At 49.3% G+C, this 25,597-nt stretch overlaps 1 protein-coding gene and 1 non-coding gene across 4 annotated transcripts; both read right to left on the minus strand.

Moving 5' to 3' along the window:
- Positions 1–4,764: 4,764 nt before the first annotated feature.
- On the minus strand, positions 4,765–20,292 carry TNIP2 (TNFAIP3 interacting protein 2). Of its 3 annotated transcripts, none has more exons than XM_069495437.1 (6): positions 19,955–20,292; positions 10,887–11,177; positions 8,573–8,662; positions 7,837–8,085; positions 7,542–7,661; positions 4,765–5,657 (listed from the first exon to the last, which is right to left on the minus strand). In XM_069495437.1, the coding sequence occupies exons 1-6, from the start codon at positions 20,231–20,233 to the stop codon at positions 5,388–5,390; spliced, it is 1,299 nt and encodes a 432-aa protein (XP_069351538.1). In that variant the 5' UTR covers positions 20,234–20,292; the 3' UTR covers positions 4,765–5,387. The 3 variants fall into 3 exon arrangements, with proteins under 3 accessions (XP_069351538.1, XP_069351539.1, XP_069351540.1); XM_069495438.1 differs by lacking the exon at positions 19,955–20,292 and adding an exon at positions 12,017–12,068; XM_069495439.1 differs by lacking the exon at positions 7,837–8,085.
- LOC138401303 (U7 small nuclear RNA) lies at positions 11,898–11,959 on the minus strand. The gene has a single exon (XR_011236463.1). It is a non-coding gene; the product is annotated as a U7 small nuclear RNA (small nuclear RNA).
- Positions 20,293–25,597: the final 5,305 nt, after the last annotated feature.

The raw sequence follows: 25,597 nt of genomic DNA on the forward strand, positions 1-25,597 counted from the left end.
AATAAAATATTGAGGAATAAATTTAACAAAAGTGCAAAAGTATTACTCTGAAAACTACAAAACATTGTTGAAAGAAATTAAAGATCTAAATATTAGAAAAACATCCCATGTTCATGAATCATAAAACTTAATATTGTTAAGATGGCAATACTTCCCAAACTGATCTACACATTTGGCACAATCCTTATCAGAATCCTAACTGACGACTTCACAGAAATTGATAAACTGATTCTAAAATTAATATGGAATTGCATGGGACCCAGAATAATCAAAACAATTCTGAAAAAGAACAAAATAAGAGGACTCACACATTCCAGTTTCAAAACTTACTACAAAGCAACAGTAATCAAGATAGCATGGTACTGGCACAAGGATAGATGTATCAATAGAATAGATTTGAGAGTCTAGAAATAAACCTGACACCTCTCATCAAATTATTTTGTTAAAGACGCCAAGATCATCCTATGGGGAAAGTATAGTCTTCAACAAATGGTGTTGGAACAACGATATTCCTCATGCAAAGAATAAAGTTGGACCCTTGCATCATGCCATGTACAAAAATTATGGGTGAAAAACCCAACTGTAAGAGCTAAAACTATAAAACTCCTAGGAAAAAACACAGTGGCCAATCTTCATGACATTGGGTTTGGCAAAGGATTTAACATTAGCTATAGCAACAAAGGTACAAGCAATAAAAGAAAAAAAGAAGTAAACTGGACTTCATCAAAATAAAAAATTTGTGTTTCAAAGGGCATCATCAAAATAGTGAAAAAGCAACCCACAAAATGGGAAAAGATATTCACAAGTCTCATGAGGGACTTGTATCCAGAATATATAAGAAACTCTTAAAACTCAGTAATAAAAAGACACCCCAATTTTAAAAATAGGCAAAAATAGACATTTCTCTAAGGAACTTATACAAATGGCCAATAAACATATGAAAAGATGCTCAACATCATTAGTTATCAGAGAAAGGCTAGTTAAACTGGCAGTAGATACCACTTCACACCCACTAAGATGGCTAGAATCAAAAAGCCAGAAAACAGCCAGGTGTGGTGGCTCTCGCTGGTAATCCCGGCACTCTGGGAGATCAAGGCAGAAGGGTCACTTGAGGCTAGGAGTTGGAGACCAGCCTGGGCAACATAGCAAGACCCCATCTCTACAAAAAATAAAAGAATTAGCCAGGCATGGTGGTGCACACCTGTAGGCCTAACTACTAGGGAAGCTGAGATAGGAGGATCCCTTGAGCCCAGGAGTTCAAGGCTATAGTGAGCTATGATTGTGCCACTGCATTCCAATCTGGATGACAGAGACCCTGTTTCAAAAAAAAAAAAAAAAAAAAAGCAGTAAGTATTAGGGAGGATGTGGCAGAATTAGGACTCTCATACACTGCTTGCAGGAATGTAGTGTAGCCACTGTGGAAGACAGTCTGACAGTTCCTCTCTGATTAGACAGAGTTTCCATATGATCCAGCAATTCCACTCCTAGGTATATACTGAAGAGAAATGAAAACAAGTCCACACAAAAATTTGTACACAAGTGTTCATAGCAGCATTATTCATGTAGCTAAAAGGTGGTAACAACCCAAACTGATGAATCAACTGGAATCAATAATCTATCACTTGGCAAGTGGATAAACAAAATGTGTCCTATCTAAACCATTGGAATACTATTCAGCCACAAAAAGGAACAAAGTACTGACACCTGCTACAGCATGGATGAACCTTGAAAACATTAATATTATGCTCAGTGAAAGAAGCCAGGCACAAAAAGCCATACATTCTATGATTCCATGCATACGAAATGTCCAAAATAGGGAATCTACAGAGACAGAAAGTAGATTACAGGTTACCAGGAGCTTGAAGGAGGGTAAGAATGGACAGATATGGGAAGATAGCTTAAGGGTCTCAGGTGCTTTAAGATGATGAAGATGATCTAAAGTTGACTCTGGTGATGGTTGCCCATGTCTATAAAGACACTAAAAAATCACTGAATCATACACTTTATAAAGGTGAATTGTATGGTATGTGAATTATGTTTTTAAAAATGAAGGTGGGACAGTATAGCTTCCACATACAATTGAGAAAACTAAGAGAAGTCGCCTCTACTCTAAGAATTCCAGATAATCATTTATTTATTAATATGTGCTCATTAGTTTCTCAGCAATTGTTTGTAGCTTTTATTGTAAAGGTTTTGCACATTGTTTGATATATTTATTTCTTTTTCTAAGCATTCTCTTTGGACATGATGGTAAATGGGGTTATGTATTAGTTTGCTAGGGCTGCCATGACAAAGTACCACAAACTGGGTGGATCATAACAGCAAAAATGTATTCTCTCTCAGCTTTGGAGACTATAAATCCAAAATCCAGATGTCAGCAGGATTGATTCCCTCTGGATGTTCTAAGCACGATGTTTCATGCCTCTCTCCTTGCTTCTGCTAGTCACTGGCAATTCCTGGCATTCCTTGGCTTGTAGACGCATCACTCCAATTTCTGCCTCTGCCTTCACATGGTGTTTTCCCCTGTGTGTGTCTGTCTCTTATAAGGACACCAGTCATGAGATTTGGGGCCCACTCTAATCCAGCATGATACCATCTTAACTTGACACATCTGCAAAGACCCTATTTCCAAATGAGGTCACATTCACAGGTACTGGGCATTAGGATTTCAACATTATCTTTTTGGTCAGTATATCTTTTGGGGGGACTCAATTCAACACACAACGGGCTATTTTTTAATTTCATTTTCCAGTTGACTGCAGTAAATATATGGGAATACAGTATTTTTCATATATTGACTGTGTATCCTGAGATTGTCAAATTGACTTACTAGGTTAAGGTTTTAAGATTCCCTAGGACTTTCTACATGTCATCTGTGAATAGAGACAGTTTTATTTCTTCTTTCCCAGTCTTTCTGTCCTTTATCGCCTTCTTGCACCAGGTAAGACCTCCTGTACGACGCTGAATGGCAGTGTTAAGAGTGAACACCCTGCCTCGACCTGATCCTTTGCAGGGACAGCATTCAACACTTCACCAAGTATAATGTTAGCTGTAGGTTTTTTGAACATAAGCCTTCATCAGATTAAGGAAATTCCTTTTATTCCTAGTTTGCTGAGGGATTTTATGATGAGTGGGTATTGGATTTTGTCACAAGCTTTTTCTGCTTCTTTTGAAATGATCATACAGATTTTCTGTTATTTTATTACTAGGAAATTACATTTATTGACTTTATTTTTTTGAGACAGCATCTGGCTCTATTGCCTGGGCTACAGTGCAGTGGTGTCTCCATAGCTCACTGCAACCTCTAACTCCCGGGCTCAAGTGATCCTCCTGCCTCAGCCTCCCAAGTAGCTGGGACTACAGGTGTGTGCCACCATGTGTTTATTTTTTTTTTTTTAATGTCAACCAGTCTTGTATTCTTGTAATAAAAATCCTACTTGGTTATGATGTCTTCTTTTTTTGTATTGCTGAATTCAATGTGTTAATATTTTGTTAGGATTTTTATCCTTCTCAGGTTTTGGTGTCATAAAATGAGTTAGGTAAACATTCCCTATATTTTGAGTGTATGTAAAATTGGTATTTTATCTTTTTAAGATGTTTGAAAGAATTCACCAGTGACGTCATCTGGGCAATTTTCTTTGTGAAAAGATTTTTAGTTGCAGATTCAATTTATTTAACAGATATAGAGCTATTCAAGCTTTCTGTTTCTTCTTGTGTCAGTTTTCATAAGATGTGTTTTTCAAGGATTTTATCCATTTCATCTAAGTTGTCAAGTTTCTTACCATAGTTATTCACAGTGTCCTCATATTATCTTTTAAACAACTGGGACATTTATAGTGATTTCCCCCCTTTTCATTCCTTATATTGGAAATTTGTGTTTTCTCTTTTTTCTTGATCAGCCATGCTAGAGGTTTATCAGTTTTATTACTATTTAAAAGAACTAACTCTTAGCATTATTTTCTTGCTTTCTATTTTCATTAATTTCTGCTTTTTTATTATTTCCTTCCATTTTCTTTGGGTTTAGTCTACAGCTTTTATTCATTTAAGAGATGGGTCTTGCTCTGTTGCCTAGGCTGGCCTCGACACAAACCCACTGACATGCACTATGCGGGTAGCCCACTCTGCAGAGTTCTAACATGCTCTCAGCAGATGCCTACTTCTTCTACTTCATTCCCACCCTTTTTCTTCATGTCCTGGGCTAGAGCTGAAACAGGCCAAGGGCAGAATGCTGGGCTGGTGCCTGATCACTGCTGAGAAGCTCAGGGCTCCATCTCTGCCCCAGTGGTCTCTGCCTGAGTCCAGCTCAACAACTGCGAGAATGTGAGTACCAATGGAGCTCCAAACTCAACGCCTTGCTCCTAACAAAGGACGGCCTCTCCCCAGTGACTCACTTCCCTCAAATGTCAGGTCCCCACTTGTAAGTAAACCTCAGTATATGTGCCCCAAGAATTTCTCCAAGTAGGCTAAAGGTCAGGAGCTCAGGTATTTACCTGGCTCTGTGAAGCTGCTAAAAGTAAAAAGCCTAAAATGAAAGCCCTCCATTCCTGCAAATCCTAAGGCAGCCTTCTGCCCACACAGCCCCAAACAGGTAGAGCTGGCCAGACGCCCATCGACCCCCTTGTCTAGTTCCCCTGGCAGGTGGCAACAGTGGCAGTGTCTCCCCTTGCCAGCTGGTCTAACTCCCGCACATTATGAAAATACCACAACATGAATTCTCAGAGCAGTCACAGTAGTAAGTACATTTATTATAAAAATAAATGAAAATAAAATAAGTGTGTTTTAACTTCTGGATACATGATAAATGCTACTGCAATGCATCATTTTTCAATTTCAATTTCAATTCAGACGTGGCAGACGTGCAATGTTTTCAATTTCAATTTCAATGCAGACATGTGGCTCTGCCACGGCTGGGGATGGGCCCCCTAGTGGGATGGGCAGCTACAGTACTCCGGTCTGCAAACCTCCCGATCCAAGGCAGGGAGGGGACACTTTATTCTATAGAACAAGACGGAGCTTCTATCCTGGGGATTGCACATGTGGCTCCCACAGGGGGCAAGCTGCGGCATCTGCAAGTGCAGGCTGCGTGGGGGCCAGCACACTAGCAGCAGACTGTTCTGGTTTTCAGCATGATGGAGAGATGAGACCGGGGCTTCCCCATGACTGATGCTCCTGACCCCGTCTCTGCCTCCAACCCCAGCCCTGCTGGCAGCTTCCTTTGACCCGGCCTGTTCCACAGCCAAAGGGGGATCAAGGTGAACAATCAGAGCGCCCATTCTAGGGGCCTTGATCTCAGTAGAGCTCAACCCGTCGTGTCTGAGAGCACCCACCCTGTCCCTAAGGGTGGCTGCGCTAGGCAGGGGCCCACAAGGGCACAGAGAAGTCCCGGCTCACTGGCAGCACTCGGCCACATGCCTGAGGAGCTCTTCACCTTGCTCATCGCTGAAGCACCGCAGGCAGTGAGGGCACTGAAGGTCGCCCTGGCCTCTCTGGGCTGTGCTGGTGTGTCTGCCTTCTGCAGGGGGTTCCAGTTCCAGCTGCTGGGACCCAGGCCCCGGCCTCCAGCCACCAGGCACCACAAGCTCCAATGCATCAGTTTCCAAGTACTTGGCAGTTTTGCTCCCGGTATGAATCCAGCAGGGGTCTGGCTCTCGAACGTCCTGGAGAAGAGGCAAAGGTCTGTTTACACAGACTGTGCTGAAGGCCACAAAGCCAGGTCTCAGGTTCCAGCAACAAGTGCAACTTAAATCCCTTGCCTTGTGGAATTCCTGTTCCCCAGAGCCCAGACTGGGAGGTGCTCAGTCAACAACAGGGGCGATCACACACACTTCCTCATGCACACATGAAGGAGCAGGTCTGAGTGGGCACAAGGCCTGATGGGACCTACTGGCTCTAGGAGACCTGACCGAGAAGGTGGCCTCTGAAGACGTGCTCCTCACACCACCACGGCGGGGAGCAAATTGAATCCCAATCCCACTCTGCACCTCCCCTGGGGCGTGGGGTGCTAAACACTCTGAGCACTTAGGGGGCCTCCAGTAGCAGCAGGGGAGCATCCCTGGCTCGGCCACACCAGTCACTCGGCACAAACACCCATCCTGAAGCACGCAGCCTGCGGCGCCCATCACTGCTTGTTTGGGACCTTCATTCCAGCAGGCCTTGGTGCTTCCACTCTGCATCTACATTTGGATTTTCCTCAGCGGACTACAGTTCACCACCCATGCCTTCCGCACCGCTGGCCCTGGCTGAGCCACTTAGGGACTAAGCAACAGCAAGTGCTCCCAGTGCTCAAGGATCCAGAGGCTACAGTTGAAAGGGGTGTAGAGGCCACTTAGTACAAAGTCCCCAGTTCCTACCAGGAATTTTGCCCTTGGTGCTGAGTGGGAATTCCTAGAAGAATCCAGGACTGCAGGTCTGGAACCAGTTCCTTTGGCCCCAAATCTTTGAAAGGCCACCTGAGACCATCCTCATGACTGTACCATTAGCAACCCTTCAATCCAAATCACATGCTTCCTCACACTCATGGAGGCCAGAAAACCCACAGGCAAAACCAAATCCCAGGAAAACCCACATATAGTCATGTTGGAAGATGCTCCTATTCCTGCCCAGGGAACATGCTGGAAGATCCCCACCCTAGGCCTACCTGCAGTCCCAGGACCTTAGGAGAACCAGGAATTGGGGGATGGGGATGGGGAGCCAACCACCCACTCTCCATCATGTGATGCCAAGAAGGCTATGGGGTTTGGGCAGGGGCTTGGGGCAGGTCCTGCTGTGGCTGGCGAAGCCACCCAGAGCTTCCTTGTCAGCCTGTGGATTTGTGGGGCAGGACAGAGGGCCCCACCATGATCCCCTTCTTTGTCCACAAGTAGAAACAGTTGCCTGTGTCCAGGCCCCCTGCTGTGGCCTTAGTCCAAGGGTGTGGAAGAAAGGGTGGTCACCATGACCCCCCGTTCCCCTCCCGGACAGAGGGGAAGAGGCACGTGGGTGCCACAGGTCACACAGCGAGAAACTTCATCAGTTCTGACTCACACCGGGCCTCCTTCAAGGCACCCACCACGGTGGGAAGAGCACTAAGCCCAGGGAGCAGGCTGGCCTGCGAGGCCCAGCTGCACGTGCCAGGCTGAGCTGGGGGACATTACTGGACACCTAGGGCTATCACACCTACATGACAGGGTAACCAGGGTTCCCGCCTCAGAGCAGCGGAATGTATGGGGCACCCAATAGGGAGTCTAAGGCCCAGGACACACTCTTGGTTGTGTGACAGTGACAAACAGGGAGGCAGGACAGGCCCTGAGGATGGCCACCTCTGCTAACACAGGCTGCCGAGCCAACCTCCTCTGTAACCAAACACAGTACCACAGTGAGGGTTTCCACGACACGCCCTAGGCGCTAGGCAAGGCAGCTCTGCCCAGAGCTGGGAAGGGCCCAGCTCAACCCTTCCCCCCAGCAAATCAGGGTCTTAGCAGACACGGAAGGGCTCAAAATGCATGAAGAGAGAAACAAAAGCACTAACCCTAAGCAAGAAGAGAAATGCCCTCAGACTCTACCTGTCTCCGGGACACGTGGCGCAGCAAGGAGGTGACCTTTTCCTCTAGCTCTTGAATCCGGCTTTGAGCCCGTTCCCGATCTGCCCTTTCCGACATGAAGTCATCCTTGTAAGCAAGAATCTAAGAAGAGACCAGACACGCTTCTGCTCAGGGAAGGAGAAAGTCCCCACCGGACTGCTCCCATCTGCCCCATGACCACTGCCCGCCCTGAGCCCTCGGCCCAGCCTGTCCCAAGACCACAGCCACTGCCTGCAGGCAGACGTATGGTCGGCGCCGCCCGGACCCCAGGGGAGACCTGCTGTTCCAGCATCTGCGCCCGCTCCAGGGCAGCGTCCCGGGCCATCCTCAGAGCTGCCAGCTCCTGCTTGACTTCTGCACAGTCGTTTATTTTCTCCTCCAACTGTCTGTTGAGCCGGAAGATCTCCTTCCTCATCAGCTCAGGCTCGTGCGGGGCCTGCAGTTCCCTCAGCTGCGCGTGGATCCCCCTCACGTACTCGTCCCTGCTGGCGTCGTAGCGCTGCCACTTGGCATTGAGGTCTTCCACCTGAGGAGGCGGAGCCGGAAAGCTCCCGGCGAAGGCAGCTGAGAAGCCGCTCCAGCCAGCACCCAGCCGTGAAGCTGTTTACCAGCAATAATTCACGAGCGAGGTTTTCCTCTTCAACGCAAGCGCCTCCCTGTGTTCTGCGCAGAGGGGACACTAAGCCCACCAGAGGATCCTGGGACACTGTGATAATGCCCATAGCAACGATCTTAGACAGAAGTGGACTTAGCACAATTTTCCTGCCTTAAAAACTGTACTTCCTGATAGTAATCTTGTACTTCCTTTAATTGACCTGTGAATCAACTTTGGGGGCATGGAGGAAAGACAGGACATGTCCTGTACGTCACCTTGGGCTAAAAGGTAAGGTCTCTGGGGACTGTGTGTATCAAGCCAAAGTGGCCAGAGGGTGGGCATCGGCCAAGGAAAGAATCCTCACGTACAGTTTGTAAGAGTGAATGTTCTTCTCAAATAAAAAGTTAAAGACACTCACGTGAGTCACCTTCTGTTTTAACAGTCGATTTTCTTCCTGTAACTCCTCAATAATGTTCTGGACAGAGGCGTCCCCGCCTGTGTGCTCTGGCTGCATAAGGAACGGGTAGAGAGGAGACAGCGTGTCACCACATGAAGAGCGGATGAGAAAGCTGCACCTGGAGGCTGAGGCCACAGGTCTCCCTGCATCCCACAGTGCAGCAGGCAGTGACCGTTCATTTGACACAGAAGCGAAGTAGAGACAGGGACTCGCTGACTCCAGCCGTGGGGGGACAAGGAACCACCCTCTTCCCGCCAGGCTGCCCACTGGGGCCAGGCCACAGCCTGAGCAGAGGGTCTCCAGGTCACATCATCCTTGACACTGTTCTTATTCCAACCTGCCTGCCAGTTTGAGCTGTTTATGTTAAATATTTGGGATTAAACATCCTAAAGTCTAGAATGTTTACACATACCGGATGGAGTAAAATCTTCTCGTTGCTTAAGCTCTGCCATCATCACAGGGAGTAAGGAGGGCAGGAAGCTCAATGCCGTTGTACACCAGAGAAGCCCCCAGCTGCTGGGGTGGGCCTGGTTGTGCGACCGGTTTACCTCCTTCAGAGCCCATGACACTGTCCTATCTGCAGACAATCAAGTGCAATGTGGTGCTTCTGGACGTGGCACTCTAACCTGTGCCTCATGCAGGGCTGGGAGATTTGGTCATGGGAGCCACATCCCAAACAAAACCCTAATAGCTGGCAGACCTAACTGAAAAGTCTCAGAAATACCCTTTGCACCCTAGAAATTCCGCACATTGAACAGTGCTGGGGACTGTGTAGCAATGACATTATTTTTGAGAATTCCCCTCAAATGACAAAGGAAGTACATGTCCTAATCCAGCCTGCACTGGGAAGCCCCGGGTGACTCAGCCAAGTCCAGGGCCGAGAAGTGACACTTATTGAGAGACTGTGATGAGGTGCCTGTCCTACCCTCCCAGGCCCCTCTCCTGGTTCCACCCATCTCATGCTGACCACTGTATGTGGCTCCCTTCAAACCAGAGGGAAATGACTCAAAATTGGACAAGAACACCCCACCTCCCCCCAGTCGGCGAATTTTCTTTTGGTTTCTGAAATACAGTTGTGTTCTTCTCAGGTTCCCTTTTTACGGAATCCACCCAACTGAGATGGGTGGTTCTCAGATCAAGTTTCTCCCCAACGGGTACTTTGGTGAATCTGCTAATAGGAACTGCATGTCCCAACTGCCCCAGAACATCTCGGAGCACGTGTTTCTGCATGAATCCTGTTGCTGCCTCAGAGAACTACCTAGAGGGACCCAAGCCGGAGGCCCTATGCCAGGCAGTGCAGGCAAGATGCAGCCTCAGCCTGGCCCACCACATGACCAGGGGAAGGTGTGCACCACGTGCTTCCGTTTCCCTGTCTGCCCCACACAGATCACAGCCCCCAGCAGGAAGCGCTGTGACCAGCGCCTGGCTCCCAGCAGCCTCGGCCCCACTGCTCCCTGCTCTTCCTGCCTAGGAGCCCCCTGGTTTCCTGGGTGTGCCTCCAACCTCCATGTGATTCCTGATGCTAAAATCCTCACAGTCCCTGTCACCCCCACCAGACCTGACACATAGCCACAGACCAGATCCAGCCTGTCCTGGAGGCCCAGTGTCTTAGGCCCCCAATGTCACCTGGCCCTTGCTTTGATGACAATGAGGCTGCAGTCCTGAGGACATCCAGGTCTCCTGGCTTGTGGCAGGCCATCTGCTGTCAAGCACATGCCCAAAAACCAGCTTTGGCGATGGCAGTTCTGGGTCTTCACGGGGCCCACAGCTGTGCCAGCCCTGATCCACTTAGATACAAGGAGCCTGCAGACGGCCGGCACTCATGGGCCTCCTGGCAGTTTTGGGCCTAGCCCCTGCACATGTGCCATTTGGAGGCACTGCCCCCTCCAGCAGTATTGCCTAGCTCTGCCTCAGTTTCCTCATCTGCCCAACACACACGTGACAGCACTTCCTCGGGGCAGCCCCTCCATCCCCCGCTCTTCCTTCTCATCCTTGGCTGAGGCAGCCGAGTACAGGGTCGGCTACAGGCCCAGTGTTGGGGGCCAGTGAGGCGAGCCACCCCGTGCTCCTATTGCATTTTGCGTGTTCCATCATTCTAAACGAAACCCCCGGATGTGCAAGCTTTGACCCACCGGCTGACTCTCATTCCTGAGAACAAAAGTGGGCTCTGGGGCACCCCCTGACCTCTGAGATTGCTAAGGGATCCTGGGGGTCTGTAGGCAATGCCTCTGCCACACCGGGGTCTTCACCACGATTTGGTTACACCGTGGCCTACCTTGTCAGGACTTTTCTCCTCTACGTCCCCTTGTGCACGCTGTCGTTCACCCAGACACTTGGCTAGATGCTGGCACATGTGGGCAGTGGCAGCCAGTGTCCTCCGCAGCTGGTGGGTCTCCTTGGCCAAGGAGTGGCACAGAACGTCACTGGCGGCCCGGGCCCGTTCCTCCTCTGCCACGCTCCTCCGCAGCAGGATGACTTCCTTCTCTCGCTCATGCTGTGGCTGACTCAACAGCTGCTGCGTTTCCCTCTCTTTTTCTTCTAGTCGCTCAGTAAGTCTCTCAATTTCCTAGGTGGAAGATTTAAAAACACAGTTTATGTGATTAAAAGAAGCAATGCCAAAAGCAAATGTTCACAAAGCAACAGAAAATGTGGCATGGAGACCCCATCACTCAGTAACAAACGTACTCACTTGGAAGGCAGGCCTTTGAACTAATCATTATCTTTGGAGTTTTTCAGCCTACAATGTTCTGTTCTGAAACATCACTTAAAATTCTATTTTCATAAGCAAGTGTATAATTTTAGATTTTACATCATCAAATTATTAAAAATTCCAAACACTTCTTTGCTAGGAATGATAGAAACTCCACGGTAGAGGGTAGCCCCCCAAAACATATGTCCACATCCTAACCCCTAGTACCTGGGGATGGGAACTTACTTAGACATAGGGTCTTTGCAGATGTAATTAAGATAAGGTCATCCTGGATTAGGATGGAACTGGTGGCCTTATAAGAGGGACAGACAGAAAGCAGAAGGCCACACGAAGACAGAGATCGGAGTGATGCCGGCCCTCACCAGAAGCTGGGAGGCTGGGAAGGATCCTCCCCTCGAGCCCTCAGAGGGAGCCAACACCTTGACTTCGGGCTCCTGGCCTCTAGAACTGTGAAAGACTCGATTTCTGTCGTTTGAAGCCTCCAGCTTGTGGTACTTTGTTACGGGAGCTCTAGGAAACTAATACATTCAACCCAAATTACTTATTTTTTTTTTTATTATTTTATTTTTATTTGAGGGGGATCTTCCAGTGAGGAACAGAAAACCTGCTAGACAAATTCTAAAAGAACTGTAACATTCCCAATTACTTCTTTAGGAAAAAAAAGTCCTTAAAATGATAATTTTTTAATATCTGACCTTAAATTCATGCTTTTCCATTTTCAAAGACCCTTCCAACAGTACATGAGGGAGGTTAAGCAGGCTCAACTAGTCCATCCCGCAAATGAAGAAACAGTTCCAGAAGAATCAGGGACGAGCCCAAGCAGCCCCCAGGAGGAAATGGCAGGAGAAGGATCCAGCTTCTGCCTCAGGTAATCACTCGCCTCCTACACAACATGAGGGACAGACACCAGGAACCTAGAACCTTCTCACCACAATGGAACAAATACCAGACCATATTACTAAGGGAACCCTGAATTATTATTCTCTTAACTAGCTTTTTTAAAATCACAAAAACAATATCTGCACTGTTAAAAAAGTTCAAACATACAGAAGTAAATAAAATAAAAATATAAATTTCTTTCCCCTTCCCCTTCCCCACACCCTTCCCCATCCTTCCCCCTCCAGAGACCATCATTGTTCATTATTTGGGCACATATCTTTCCAGAACATTTATAAGCATCTATAACACGTACGTATTTGTACGCAGAGGGATCACACAGCAACACTGCTCTTGCCCTCCTCAGAAATCTACCTTCTTCCATGGCAGCATGGAGAAACCTGCCTCATTCTTCTTAACTATGGCCTGGAACACCATGACAGTCCAGATTTATTGAACACGCCTTCAACTGATGAACACTTATCTGTTTCCTTGTACTTTTGCACAAATATATCAATGGGAAAAATGCCCAGAAGTTGCATGGCTAGTATTGTTTGAAGAGCAAAGAAATAATTGGAATTCAGGAACACAGCCACTGGGCCCCACCCTGTCTCCTGACACTCCTCCACCCAAACTCTGTGGTATCCATGATAACCTACGCTGTAGGATAATAAGCCTAGCATGACTGCATCACTCTAACCAAGTGACTCAGAGAACATTCTGGAATTCTCACTCAGGGCTTTTCTTCTCTCTGTTTTTAAGAGATGAAGTCTCACTTTGTGGCCCAGGCTAGAGTGCACTGGCCCAATCACAGCTCACTGCAGCCTCAAACTCCTGGACTTAAGCGATTCTCCCACTTCAGCCTCCCAAATAGCTGGGACTATAGGCCCGTGCCACCATGCCCAGCTAATTTTTAAAAATTTTTTATAGAGATGAGGTCTCACTATGTTGCCCAAGCTGGTCTTGAACTCCTGGCCTCAAGCGATCCTCCTACCTTGGATTCCCAAAGTACAGAGATTACAGGCATGAGCCACTGCACCTGGCCAACTTGGCATTTTTTTGTTTTTTTTTTAGACAGAGTCTTGCTCTGTTGCGTGGGATAGAGTGAGTGCCGTGGCGTCAGCCTAGCTCACAGCAACCTCAAACTCCTGTACTTAAGCAATCCTACTGCCTCAGCCTCCCGAGTAGCTGGGACTACAGGCATGTGCCACCATGCCCAGCTAATTTTTTTCTATATATAGTTTTAGCTGTCCAGCTCATTTCTTTCTATTTTTAGTAGAGATAGGGTCTTGTTCTTGCTCAGGCTGGTCTCGAACTCCTGACCTCGAGCGATCCTCCCGCCTTGGCCTCCCAGTGTGCCCAACTTGGCATTTTTAAGAGTCCTTTCCTTCCCACCTTCCTTGGACCTCACTCTAGAGGCAAACAGAAAGAGAGAAAAGAAGAAAAACCTCTAGTTATGATGCTCAGATGTAGAAAAATCAGCAGGACTGGCAACAATAGGTATACAAATGAAAACCAGAACACCTCACTGGGGCAAGTCTGCAAACTGGGATATTCGCCCAAAGGCATCCAGCACCTGATTCCATCATCCCATCACGCCGCACTACCTTCTGACTAGGCAGCTCTCGAGAATCCCAGGGGTGCCTCCGTTTCCTGGCCAGGGGAGATCCGTTCTTATGAGGCCATTACTTTGACCTGTCAGCTTTCTGACCCTATCCCTGAGTAGAGACCAGGCCTTTCTGTGCTGAAGGAGGAGAAGAGACACCTGTCTGAAAGCCAGCCCGTGGCATCAGCACCTGCTCCCAGCAGGCGGCCCTGCAGCACCAGGCTGAACCTCCAGGACTGGGACACAGAAGGGGCCTGGGGACCTGGTTCTTTCCAAGAGCAGAGGGGGCTCTAGGCTCCAGGACCAGCACTGTTCATTCACTTGGGGCCACCACCCACAACCACCTGAGCCCCTCTACACGGCTGCAGGCTGCCAGCTGCCAGCTGATGGCAAATCACTTGCCTGGACGCTGCCACACACGAGGGCACACACAGTACAGAGGCGCATATTTAACCAACTGCGGCCTCCTTGACATAAAATACAACAGAGAAAGAATGCCAAATCCCAATGTCAGCTCCAGGTCTCACTGCTGATTGTTCCTCCCCTGATTGCTCCTTGGAAATGTCACAGACCCCTGGCCAGCCACGGCCAGCCACCCCTCATCTGGCTTTGTTTCTCCTCGGCCAACACCACAGCTTGGTCACTGACTGGAGGCAGAATGGAAGTGCCCCAGAACAGTGACCTTTTTTGCCACACTCAGCTGAACTAGATCTAGTTACTCTCAACAGTGGCTCAAAAATGTGCATGGAGGCCAGACACGGTGGCTCCCACCTGTAATCCTAGCATTTTGGGAGGCCAAGGTGGGAAGACTGCTTGAGACCAGGAGTTTGAGACCAGCCTGAGCACGAGTGAGACCCTGTCTCTATAAAAAAATAGAAATATTAGCCAGGCATGGTGGCTCACACCTGTAGTTCCAGCTACTCAGGAAGCCTGAGCCCAGGAGTTTGAGGTTGCAGAGAGCTATGATGATGCCACTGCACTCTAGCCCAACCAACAGAGTGAGACCCTGTCTCAAAAAAAAATACAAAAAACCTCAAAAACCATGTTTGGTGCAAACACAGATGGTGAATAGAGACCTGCACTTAGAGTACATTTTTATTAAATTTTAAAATTATTCAAATCAAAAGCTGTGATTATCAGCAGCATAACAGAGAAATGTCTCATCCTTGTCTCTATCTGATATTAAAGTTTATTCAGGGCAAATATACATCTATATAATAAAACATAGATATCAATATATATGCAAATACATATAACATGAATATAGATAGCAATTCTATCAGTGATCCCCAACCTTTTGGCACCTGAGACTGGTTTCACGGAAGACAATTTTTCCGCAGACCTGGGAGGGTGGGGGACGGAGCTCTGCAGCCCGGGGGTTGGGGACCACAGCTATAAACAATACCAACCAAGGCCAGTCTCCCATGGAATCATAAATTCAACAAACTTCTAAGTTCCTACAATGGCCACAGTGGCTGTGGCAGGAGCAGCCAATGCTTTCTAAGCCCCTACCCTGCACCAACCACGTTGATCCCCACATGCCCTATGATAGTGACTATCATTCCCATTTCTCCCATTCTACAGATGGTAAACTGAGGCTCACAGGGTCAAGGCAGCAGCTGGAACAAATGGGTGAGAGGCAGTGGCACCAGTCGCCCTGGCCCCAGTACCTCTATCTACTATAGCTCCCTCATGCTCTCTTCAGGGATAGAGAACTTTAGGCAAAACCTGACTTCTAAGCCTCCTTCTTGGGCTGGTCAAATGGAGACAGTAAGAGAAACAAACATCTCTACAGACAGGGGGGTGGCATGCCCACAGGCTCCTGAAGCTTCCCAAGAGCACGGCTCTCTCTTGCATCCACACTCTAGTCCTCGGCACTGGGCCCAGCCCCACATGGATGCCGAGTAAACATCTGGGAATAAAACTGGGCCACACAAAGGCAATTCAGGACCCAGGCCCTATTCTCAATCAGTTCACAGAACAGATACAGAAAAAACATGGACATATGGCTGCAGGAAGGGGGTGGGTAATTCTGAAGGACTTCCCAGTCTTTATTTTTGGTCCTAAAAATCAGCTTTCAGGCCAGGCTCACGCCTGTAATCCTAACACTCTGGGAGGCCGAGGCTGGAGGATCGCTCGAGGTCAGGTCAGACCAGCCTGAGCAAGAGTGAGACCCCGTCTGTACTAAAAAATAGAAAGAAATTAGCTGGACAACTAAAAATATATTAAAAAAAATTAGCCGGGCATGGTGGTGCATGCCTGTAGTCCCAGCTACTCAGGAGGCTGAGGCAGAAGGATTGCTTGAGCCCAGGAGTTTGAGGTTGCTGTGAGCCAGGCTGACCCCACGGCACTCTAGCCTGGGCAACAGAGTGAGACTCTGTCTCAAAAAAAAAAAAAAAAAAAATCAGCTTTCAGGCAGGCATGGGAGCATGAGCCTGTAGTCCCACCTGAGATGGGAGGATCTCTTTTTTTTTTTTTTTTTCTTTTGAGACAGAGTCTTGCTTTGTTGCCCGGGCTAGAGTGAGTGCCCTGGCTTCAGCCTAGCTCACAGCAACCTCAAACTCCTGGGCTCAAGCAATCCTCCTGTCTCAGCCTTCCGAGTAGCTGGGACTACAGGCATGCGCCACCATGGCCAGCTAATTTTTTTTTCTATATATATTTTAGTTGTCCAGATAATTTCTTTCTATTTTTTTTAGTAGAGACGGGGTCTCGCTCTTGCTCAGGCTGGTCTCGAACTCCTGACCTCGACCGATCCACCCGCCTCGGCCTCCCAGAGTGCTAGGATTACAGGCGTGAGCCACCGCGCCTGGCCTGGGAGGATCTCTTGAACCTAGAAGTTCCAGGCCAGCCTACACAACATAGTGAGACCCTGTTTCCTTTAAAAAAAAAAAAAACAACTCATGTTTCAAACATCAGTTTATAAATAATCTGGCTCACGTGGAAACTTGCTGGGTGACAATATATATCCTGCTCAAGGCTGGCTTCTTCCATCACCACTAGGGCCCCGCCACAGCCACTAGAAAGGGAGGTAGAACCACTGGGAGGCAGCACACTGCACATCAGGCTCAGGCGGTATGGTGGCCCTGCAATGGGCTGACTGACTCATCCACCCCTAGCAGGGAGAGGGCCCGGAGACCCCTCAAGGGCCTGGGCTCTGGGAACTTGTTGCTGGCTCTGCAGATGGAGAGATTGTGCTGACTCATCTGACTGCCTTTTCCAGTTAGTGACAGTTCTTAGGACACAGCAGCACCTTGACCACTCTGGTCAGAAAGCGAGGTCTGCACGAGATTTTCAGCTTTTTTTTTTTTTTTGAGACAGAGTCTTGCTCTGTTGCCTTGGCTCAAGTGCCGTGGTGTCAGCCTAGCTCATGGCAACCTCAAACTCCTGGGCTTGAGTGATCCTCCTGCCTCGGCCTCCCAAGTAGCTGGGACTACAGTGCATGCCACCATGCCCAGCTAATTTTTTCTATTTTTGATAGAGATGGGGTCTCGCTCTTGCTCAGGCTGGTCTTGAACTCCTGAGTTCAAGCAATCCACCTCGACCTCCCAGAGTACTAGGCTTACAGGCATGAGCCACCGCGCCCGGCCAGAGTTTCAGCTTTATATACACAGGCATGACACACAGCCCAACTCTCAGGAAAGCCTGTTGCTGAGATCCACACACAAACGTGTTAAGAATTCTATTAAGAGTTTTGTGGATCAGCCTTGAAAATAAGAGGCATAGCCTCTTGCCTTCATCCCTTTGTTAGTTAGCTGCTGTAACAAAGTACCACAAACCAGGTGTCTTAAACAACAGAAATCTATTCTCTCACAGTTCTGGAAGCCAAGTGTCAGCGGGGCCATGCTCCCTCCAGGGGCTCTAGGGAAGAATCCTTCCTTGTTTCTTCCAGCTTCTGGTGGCTGCCAGCGTTCCTTGGGTTATAGACACATCACTCTAATTTCTGCCTCTGTCTTCACATGACCTTCTTCTCCCTGTGTCTTCACATGGCCATTTTATACACCAGTCATTGGATTAAGACACACCCTGATTCAGTATGACTTCATTTTAATTTACTACATCTGCAAAGACCCTAGTTCCAAATAAGGTCAGTTTCCAGGTGGACATGAATTCTGGGAGACATAGTCTAACCCAGTATAGTCCCCTTTCTCTCTCCTTCCCAGGCAGACCTTATAGGATGCCTAGGTGGAGGGTGCAGCCCGGCTCCTGGCTGTCCCCATACCAGGAGCTGATGGAACTGTGAGAGAACAGGAGCAAATAGGAATTATAAGAAAGGCCAGTACACTGAGCCCTGACTGCATGTGGCAAGCCATCAAGATGTGCCCTGGGGAAGCAGTGAGACAGCAAGACCCTTCCTCACTCTGGAAGAACTTGAGCTTGGTGGGGGGGCAAGGCAAACAGTAAGGACAAAAACTACCACAGACTACTGTAAAGGGCGTACCCTACCCGATTGCCCTCCATAAAGAGTGTGTCAGTACAGGGAAAGAAAAACTAGAAGGGAAAGAGGGCTGATATGCCAGGACCAGGCTAGGCCTGTGAGGCCAGTCCCCAGGGTAGTGATGGGATGGGGTTGAGCAGTAACGATATTCCAGAAAGTCTTAACTGAAGAAGGTTTGCACAGTTGTCCAAGCAGTCCTTGTGTTACAGATGAGGTGAGGTCTTGGGTGAGAGCCGCAATTCACTGGCCTGATCTGGCCCCATCACATGCAGGCCACAGTGTGGCCACAGATGCCGTGGTCAGTTCTTCCGTACCTCTGAGCCTCAGCATCCTCTCTGGGAGCTCTCAGTCCCTACTGGTCCAGGGTCCCTGTTCCTAATGGGCTGGCTGACATGGCCATAGAAGAGAGCAACCTACCAACAGCTTGCCTCCTCCGATGGCTTTAACTCTGCACTGCTACCTCAGTGAACCCACAACCTCTAGGACGCGATAAACCTCTCCATTCTTCCACACGTTCTGTGATGGACCTCAGATTGAATGTTGGGATGAATCATAAAAACATAATTGCATAAGATACCAGATCGTTAAAATGCTCCTTAATTAAAGATCCCAAAACAAAACCTACATGTCAGAAGTGGGAGGACCAGTAATGCTGGGACCATGGACTTGGTTTTATCTGGAGCCACAAGGGACCTGCGATGAGTTCCCAGTTAGTGGCCATAGATACAGAGGACACTGGGGACACACGTGAGTTGAACACCAATCGCCATCAGACTGCAAGTATAATCCTGTTCTGGTTGTGAGGTGCCCACATCCCCTAACTCTCCCATCGACATTCTGGCAATGAATTCTAGATGGTCCCTTTGGGTTCCTGTTCTGTACTCATCTGTGGCTCTTGGTGACCACAACACTAAAATCTGTTGGCACAGACAAGATGACCTCCAAATTTCCCTTCTGCTCTGATGAGCCATGATCCACCTTCCAGAAAGAGGGAGAGAGCAGGAATCGGGAAGACATCTGGCTGCTGAAGGTATTTTAAATAATGCAGATATTGACAACATAATATTAAGTAAAACCACATAGACAGCATGAGTTCAACCATGCCAAGTGTATGTATACCATATGCATAGAGGAAAAATAGGAAGGAAGCATGCCAAGAGATTAACACTAGTTATCCCTGCATTGTGAGACTAAGGTAGCTATTTTATTATTTTTATTTTGCGGATATTCAAAATTACCCCTATAATCAGAAAAGGAGGTATGTTTCTTTTTCTCTCTAAAGTCAGGCTGTGGGGCCAATCCTGGAAACAAAAACCATCTTTCACAGGCTACTCCTTTTGCAGGCTTAGTTTCTTTCCTGAGAAAACTGGGATAATAGTCACGGACCAAATGGAACAATACATGCCAGGGTTCACCCAAATATTTGGGGCGCTCACAAAGGTACTGTTACTTCTCTCGCGCTTACGGCTTTTCATAAAAAAATAGACGTAACATCAATGACAAGGAGGGTGAGAAGGAAAAACGATTTGTCTGCTATCAGACACGGCTGTGCCTGCCAGGCACAGAGCTGAAGTGCTACCAGCGAAAGACACGTTCACGGGTGAGGACTGGAAGGGACCCCAGAACGCAACATCCCGGAACCAAGGCCCCGCACAGCCGCGCGCCGCTCACAGGCACACCCACGCCCACCGCCCCGCGGCCCGCCGGCCCCCGCACCTGGCGCAACTGGGCCTCCGCCGCGCCGCTCTCCTGCCGCCGCAGCTGCTCCCGCAAGCGCGCCACCTGCTCCAGCAGCGTGTCCACGAGCGACGGCGCCGCGTCCCCCTCGAGCGCCGCCAGGCGGGCGCGGAGGCGCGCGATGAGGGCGTCCCGGGCCGCCAGCTGGTCCTGCAGGCGCCGCAGCCGCTGCCCGGCCTCGTGGTACAGGCTGCAGAGCGCGGCGGCTGCGCGCGGGGTCCCCTCCCGCCCGCCCGACCCCGCGTCCCAGGACGACATGGCTGCGGCCTGCCTGGGAAGGCGCGCGTCCGCGCAACTTCCGCGCCGGGGCCGGCGGGCTGCGGGCCTTCCCGGAACCGTCCCGGCGCGCCCCGCCCCCGGCGACAGCCCGGCCCCGCCCCGAGCCCGGCCCCGCCCCCGCGAGAGCCCGGCCCCGCCCCCCGCGAGAGCCCGGCCCCGCCCCTGCCGTGCGCAGCTTTGTTCTCACCTCCACCCCACGCCCACCCGCAGTTGCGGGGCCCGACCCAGTGGCCCCGTCCCCCTGCATCTGGGGAGTTGTCGGGCAGTGGACCCCGGCCCGTAGCTGGGGTTGAGGGTTCAGCGGCCTCTGATGCAGCTACTGATGGGAAGCAAAGAAGGGGTCGAAGACGCCAGGTATTGACCTGAGTGAGGGGCCGATCCGCCCCGGGGCCACACAGCAGCAGGAAAAGGGTGAGGTTCCAGGAGCTGAGCTCCCAGCGCACCAAGCACGTGGCATTTCAGTCACATGCGGACAGAGTCCAGAGGGTGCCGTCCCCACCCGGAGCACAGGGCCGTGGCCCAGAGCAGGACCCCAGGCCCCTGCACACCCCTTTATAAGGTCGCACGTGTGGGTTGGCGGGACAGCAGAGGCAGCAGGGAGCTCGCCCTTTCCCATCCTGGCTTCTTCATCCTTTTCCTCCCCACAACCTCCCACACAAGCGCTGAACGTTTTTCCACAGCCGAGTGTCCCCAACAATGAAGCCCAAACACACATGGGATCTTTCGGGTGTCCCCTGCTCCGGATCTGGTGGGGGTCTCTTCCCTGTGTGTGTGTACTCGTCCTCCCCTCGTCCCCTTTATGTGACCCACAGCCCTGCTTGCGCTGAGTCCAGGAAAACACTCAAGCTTGTAGAATCAGGCAGCCACACCCAGCCAGGTGTCTGTGGCGCTGACGCTGGGCTGAGCAGACCTGGCTCTGGTATGGAAGGCTCCTTCTTACCCGTCAAAGCCTGGCTTCCTCTCGGCAGAAAAAAGGTTGAGTGAGTGCCCTCCCTACCTGGTAGGGGTGTTGTGGGGACTGGAGGACGGAGTGTACCCTTGCCCAGCACAGTACCTGTGGCAAGCCCACGTGGCTGTGGGTATGAATTGGCCAGGACAGGGGCAGAAGAAATGAAGTAGCACTGGGCCCGGAACTGTTAGAGGTGGGGTGAGTCCTCACTGCAATTGCCGTATGTGCAGCCTGGGGCAGGTCATCAAGTGCCCTTGAGCCTGGTCCCTCAACTGTAAATCAGGCATCGTGCAATCCACAGTCTCTCACCCAACACCCTCCAGGCCAGATATGTTTTGGAAATCAGAATCTTTGGGTTTCAAATGGGTACATATAATTTGGGTAGCCAACATCTCAAAGCATCCCTCCTTCCAATATCCACACTCTCGTGTAACGCCCTCCAGTGCATTGGGTGAGGCTGACCTTTGTAACCAACAGGATATTACAGAAGTGCTGGCATGTGACTTCCACTGCTAGGTCACACAAAACATCTTGGCTACTGCCTTGCCCTCTTTTAGAGCACTCACTCTGAGGGAGTGCCGTATCATGAGGACACTCAAGTAGCCCTTTGGAGAGGTCCCTGTGGCAAGGAACTGAGCCTTCATGCCAACAGCCAGCATCAACTTGCCCGCCATGGTGAAGGAGCCAGCTTGGAATTGGAGCCGCTGGCTCCAGTCAAGCCTGGGAAAGACTGCAGCCCCAGCCAACATATGGACCCCATAGAGACCCTGAGCCACAACCAACCCAGATAAACTGCTCCTGGACTCCAGACCCACAGAACCTGGAGTAATAAATGTTTACTGTTGTCTCAAGCTGCTAAGGTTTGGGATAGTTTGTTCCGCAACAATAGAAAACTAACAACTAAAATAATACTTTGTGCTCCCACTGGGGCATGGTATAGCACAAAACTACATAAATCAAGATTTCTGCAGAGACAGGATGACCCTTCAAACTAAGTGAGATAAAGATCGGGAAAAGGCTTATAGCTGTTCAGGTCAGATTTTGCACCAACTCTAAGAAAATATTTTAGGTTTCTGAGCTTTTTGGATTTCAGAATCATGGATGAGGAATCACAGACCTCCAAGAAGGCCTGACTTACTGAATGCGGTAAATACTCACCAAGGCCACATGGGAAGTACTCAACGTGGTCATGCCTTCAACTCAGATTCAGGTCCTGGGCCAGACACTGGGGATTCCTGGGCAAACATTCTAATGGTGGAGACAGATCCCTTCTCAAAACAAGAATAAGTGGGAAGTAAGGAAAATAAGGAAGTAAGGAAATTTCATTTAAGGAAAAAAAGGTGAAAAAATTATGTAAGGAAACAACTAAAGGGCTAAGAAAGAGAAATGGGAGGTGCCTAGTTTAAGAGAGTGATTACAGAGGAGGCGATATTTCAGCTGCAACCTAGACGATGAGAAGGAGCCAGACATGCAGAATTGGGTGAGTCCACAAACGGGCACAGCGTAGAGTTCAGCGGGAGCTGATACAGAGAGCATTTGCTTTTCATGTTCTGCAACCTGTTTGGATTTGTGCAGTGTAGGATTAACTCAGCAGGCTTAGGGTAGTCAAACCCTGCACATTCCAAACAGGGCTTGGCCCTTGAGCAACTCCCAGGAGGTAGCTGCTAAGCTCTTGGAATAGCCACTCTGATAACTTAACTGGGGGCCTTGGGCCACACCAGCTAGTCTGGGCTAACACTGTGATTTATGATGGGGTCCTTGGATCATGACGTATGAGCTTGACCTCCGGAGGGGCTGGAGACTGAGTGGCTCAAGTCAGTGGATCATGACGTATGAGCTTGACCTCTGGAGGGGCTGGAGATTGAGTGACTCAAGTCAGCCAAAGGGGCACTCGTGCCTCCAACCCTTGACCAAAACTCTGGACACCAAGGCTCAGGTGAGCTTCCCAAGTTGGCAACACTCCGGGGGTTGCTGGGAGAATAAATCAGTGTAAATCCACTAGGTGAGGACACATAGAAGCTCCCACCTGGTCTCCCCCTGGGCCCTGCTCTTTGTGCTTTTTTGTTTGTTTGTTTGTTTTGAGCCAAGAGTCTCGCTTTGTTGCCCAGGCTAGAGTGAGTGCTGTGGCATCAGCCTAGTTCACAGCCACCTCAAACTCCTGGGCTCAAGTGATCCTCCTGCCTCAGCTTCCTGAGTAGCTGGGACTACAGGGATGCGCCACCATGCCCGGCTAATTTTTTCTATATATTTTTTTTAGTTGTCCAGCTAATGTCTTTCTATTTTTAGTAGAGATAGGGTCTCGCTCTTGCTCAGGCTGGTCTCGAACTCCTGACCTTGAGCGATCTTCCCGCCTCGGCCTCCCAGAATGGTAGGATTACTGTGCAGCCTTCAGTATCTGAGGCCATGTTTCTTGCCCCTTAAAGACCCCAGTGGCCAACCTGGCCTGGTTGTCCTTCAGGCCAACACCTTTACCCCTCAGGACTCCCAGTGCCCCCAGCCAATCCTGGGGGATCAGACCTTGCCTTTCTACATCTCCATGGAAAGCCCCTTCTTCACCCACCCACACTGAGACAAAATTGCTCCCACCTTAGAGGTTAAAAGGAAAAGCATCTATTCTAATTGAAACATGCCACTAGTGTAAATATATCTGTATGTGTGTCAGTCTGTGTGTATTTATGTTTGTCTTTTTGGATGTTTATTAATACATATTATATATGCATATGTATTTATATTAATTTTTAATATGTGCATATATACATATATGTAATAAAAGATATATATACACACACATTTATATACATCTATTTTTCTCCTGTATGGAGAAAGATCACCAGAATGGCAGGCAGCACTTCTATGTTATATGCGTAAGTATTTATATTTTAAGTTTATATGTTGATACATATATTTATGTTGCATATTTATTCATATATTTCTAAATATCCACATTTATGTCTGTGCATATATTTATTTCTAGTTATGTCTTTGCTTGTGCCCTGTACACATGAAAAACTCCAAACTGACAGGCTGTGCTACACTGTTTTTTTGAGAGCAGTGTTTCCAACACACCGAGATGCCCCAGGTGCTTTTCCTTTTGTTTCCTGGGAAGGCACAGCTGTGTACTAGACTCTGGGTGTCAGGACCGTTCTTCCCTTGGTGGTCTGGTTACAGGTGAGTTGACTTTCTGCCCTGAGAGCACAGACTTTTTACTGTCTGTTTCAAGGCACAGGGGCACCAACAGCCTACGAGTCCAAGTAGTATCAGGAGTCTTCCACTCAAATCCCGTCTGGTTTCTATCTCCTCGATCCTCTGCAAATAGTGGAGACCAAGCTTTCTGCACATCCATGCACTTCTTATTTCAGCCTTAAGACCCACAGGCCAGGCGAAAGCTGGCAGATCTGGTCCAAGGCCCGTTGCCTGGCCTAGGGTCTTGGGGCTGTGTGTAGCTTCTCACACCCCCAGAGCAATGGTGGCTCCAGTCAGGGGATAGCCACTCAGAGCTCCTTTATGAAGTGTTGAAGGTCATGCAGACAGACCACTTGAGCAGCTGGGGGAGACTCCGGACACTCTCCCCACCCTACTTTCTACTAGTTTCCTCATCCTAAAGGGATGCACCCTGCCTCTTTTTACTCAATACCTTGCATGTTGTTCTCCCTCCAGACACCTAGCCAACCTGAAATGCAATCTTCTCTCTGCCGCTTTCTAAATTCTAGCCACCTGACATTCAGTCAGCACCACCTTGAAGCTGTCCCTAAGGGTTCTGGCCTCCGAGTTCATCCTTCCACTCTAGTTTGCCCACAGGGTTTGGCACTCAGTTTTGTACCAGTTTCTTCACAGTTTCCCGTGTGCTTGTGTGGCATCCCAACATGACTGTGTGATCTCTGGGTTAGAAGCTATGTCCTTACACTCAATTACATTCTTAAAGCCTTCATGGGTCACTTATTACCCTGCATGTGCAAAGCAGTGTTTTCAGGGTATATGTGCATGTGTCTGTTAGAGTATGCCTGTCTGTGTTTGTGATTGTGTCTGTATGTCTGAATGTTGGTTCGCATCTATATGTGCATGTGTGTGCAGTGTGTGTACATGAATGTGTGAGCGTGTGTGTGTGTGTGTGTGAGAGAGGGACGCCAAGGTGAATGAGACGCACACCCTGCTTTGAGGAGCTCCGACTGGAAGACAGGGCCATCCAGGGCACAGATGACTGTGGTGGGAATCAGACATGTGGTGGAGATGGGGTAGAAATCTGGGAAGCGGTGGGAAAAAGCTCCATGGAGTGAGGGGCCTCTGGACTGGGTCTTAGAGGTGAAGCACATGTTACCTGGGCACAGCACAGGGGGAGGGGCCTTCTGAGGAGGCAACTGCTGGAGCAAGGCTCGGAGGGCAGGGCCATGTGTGTC

This window comes from Eulemur rufifrons, chromosome 20 (genome assembly GCF_041146395.1).
Source record: "Eulemur rufifrons isolate Redbay chromosome 20, OSU_ERuf_1, whole genome shotgun sequence".
NCBI lineage: Eukaryota > Metazoa > Chordata > Mammalia > Primates > Lemuridae > Eulemur > Eulemur rufifrons.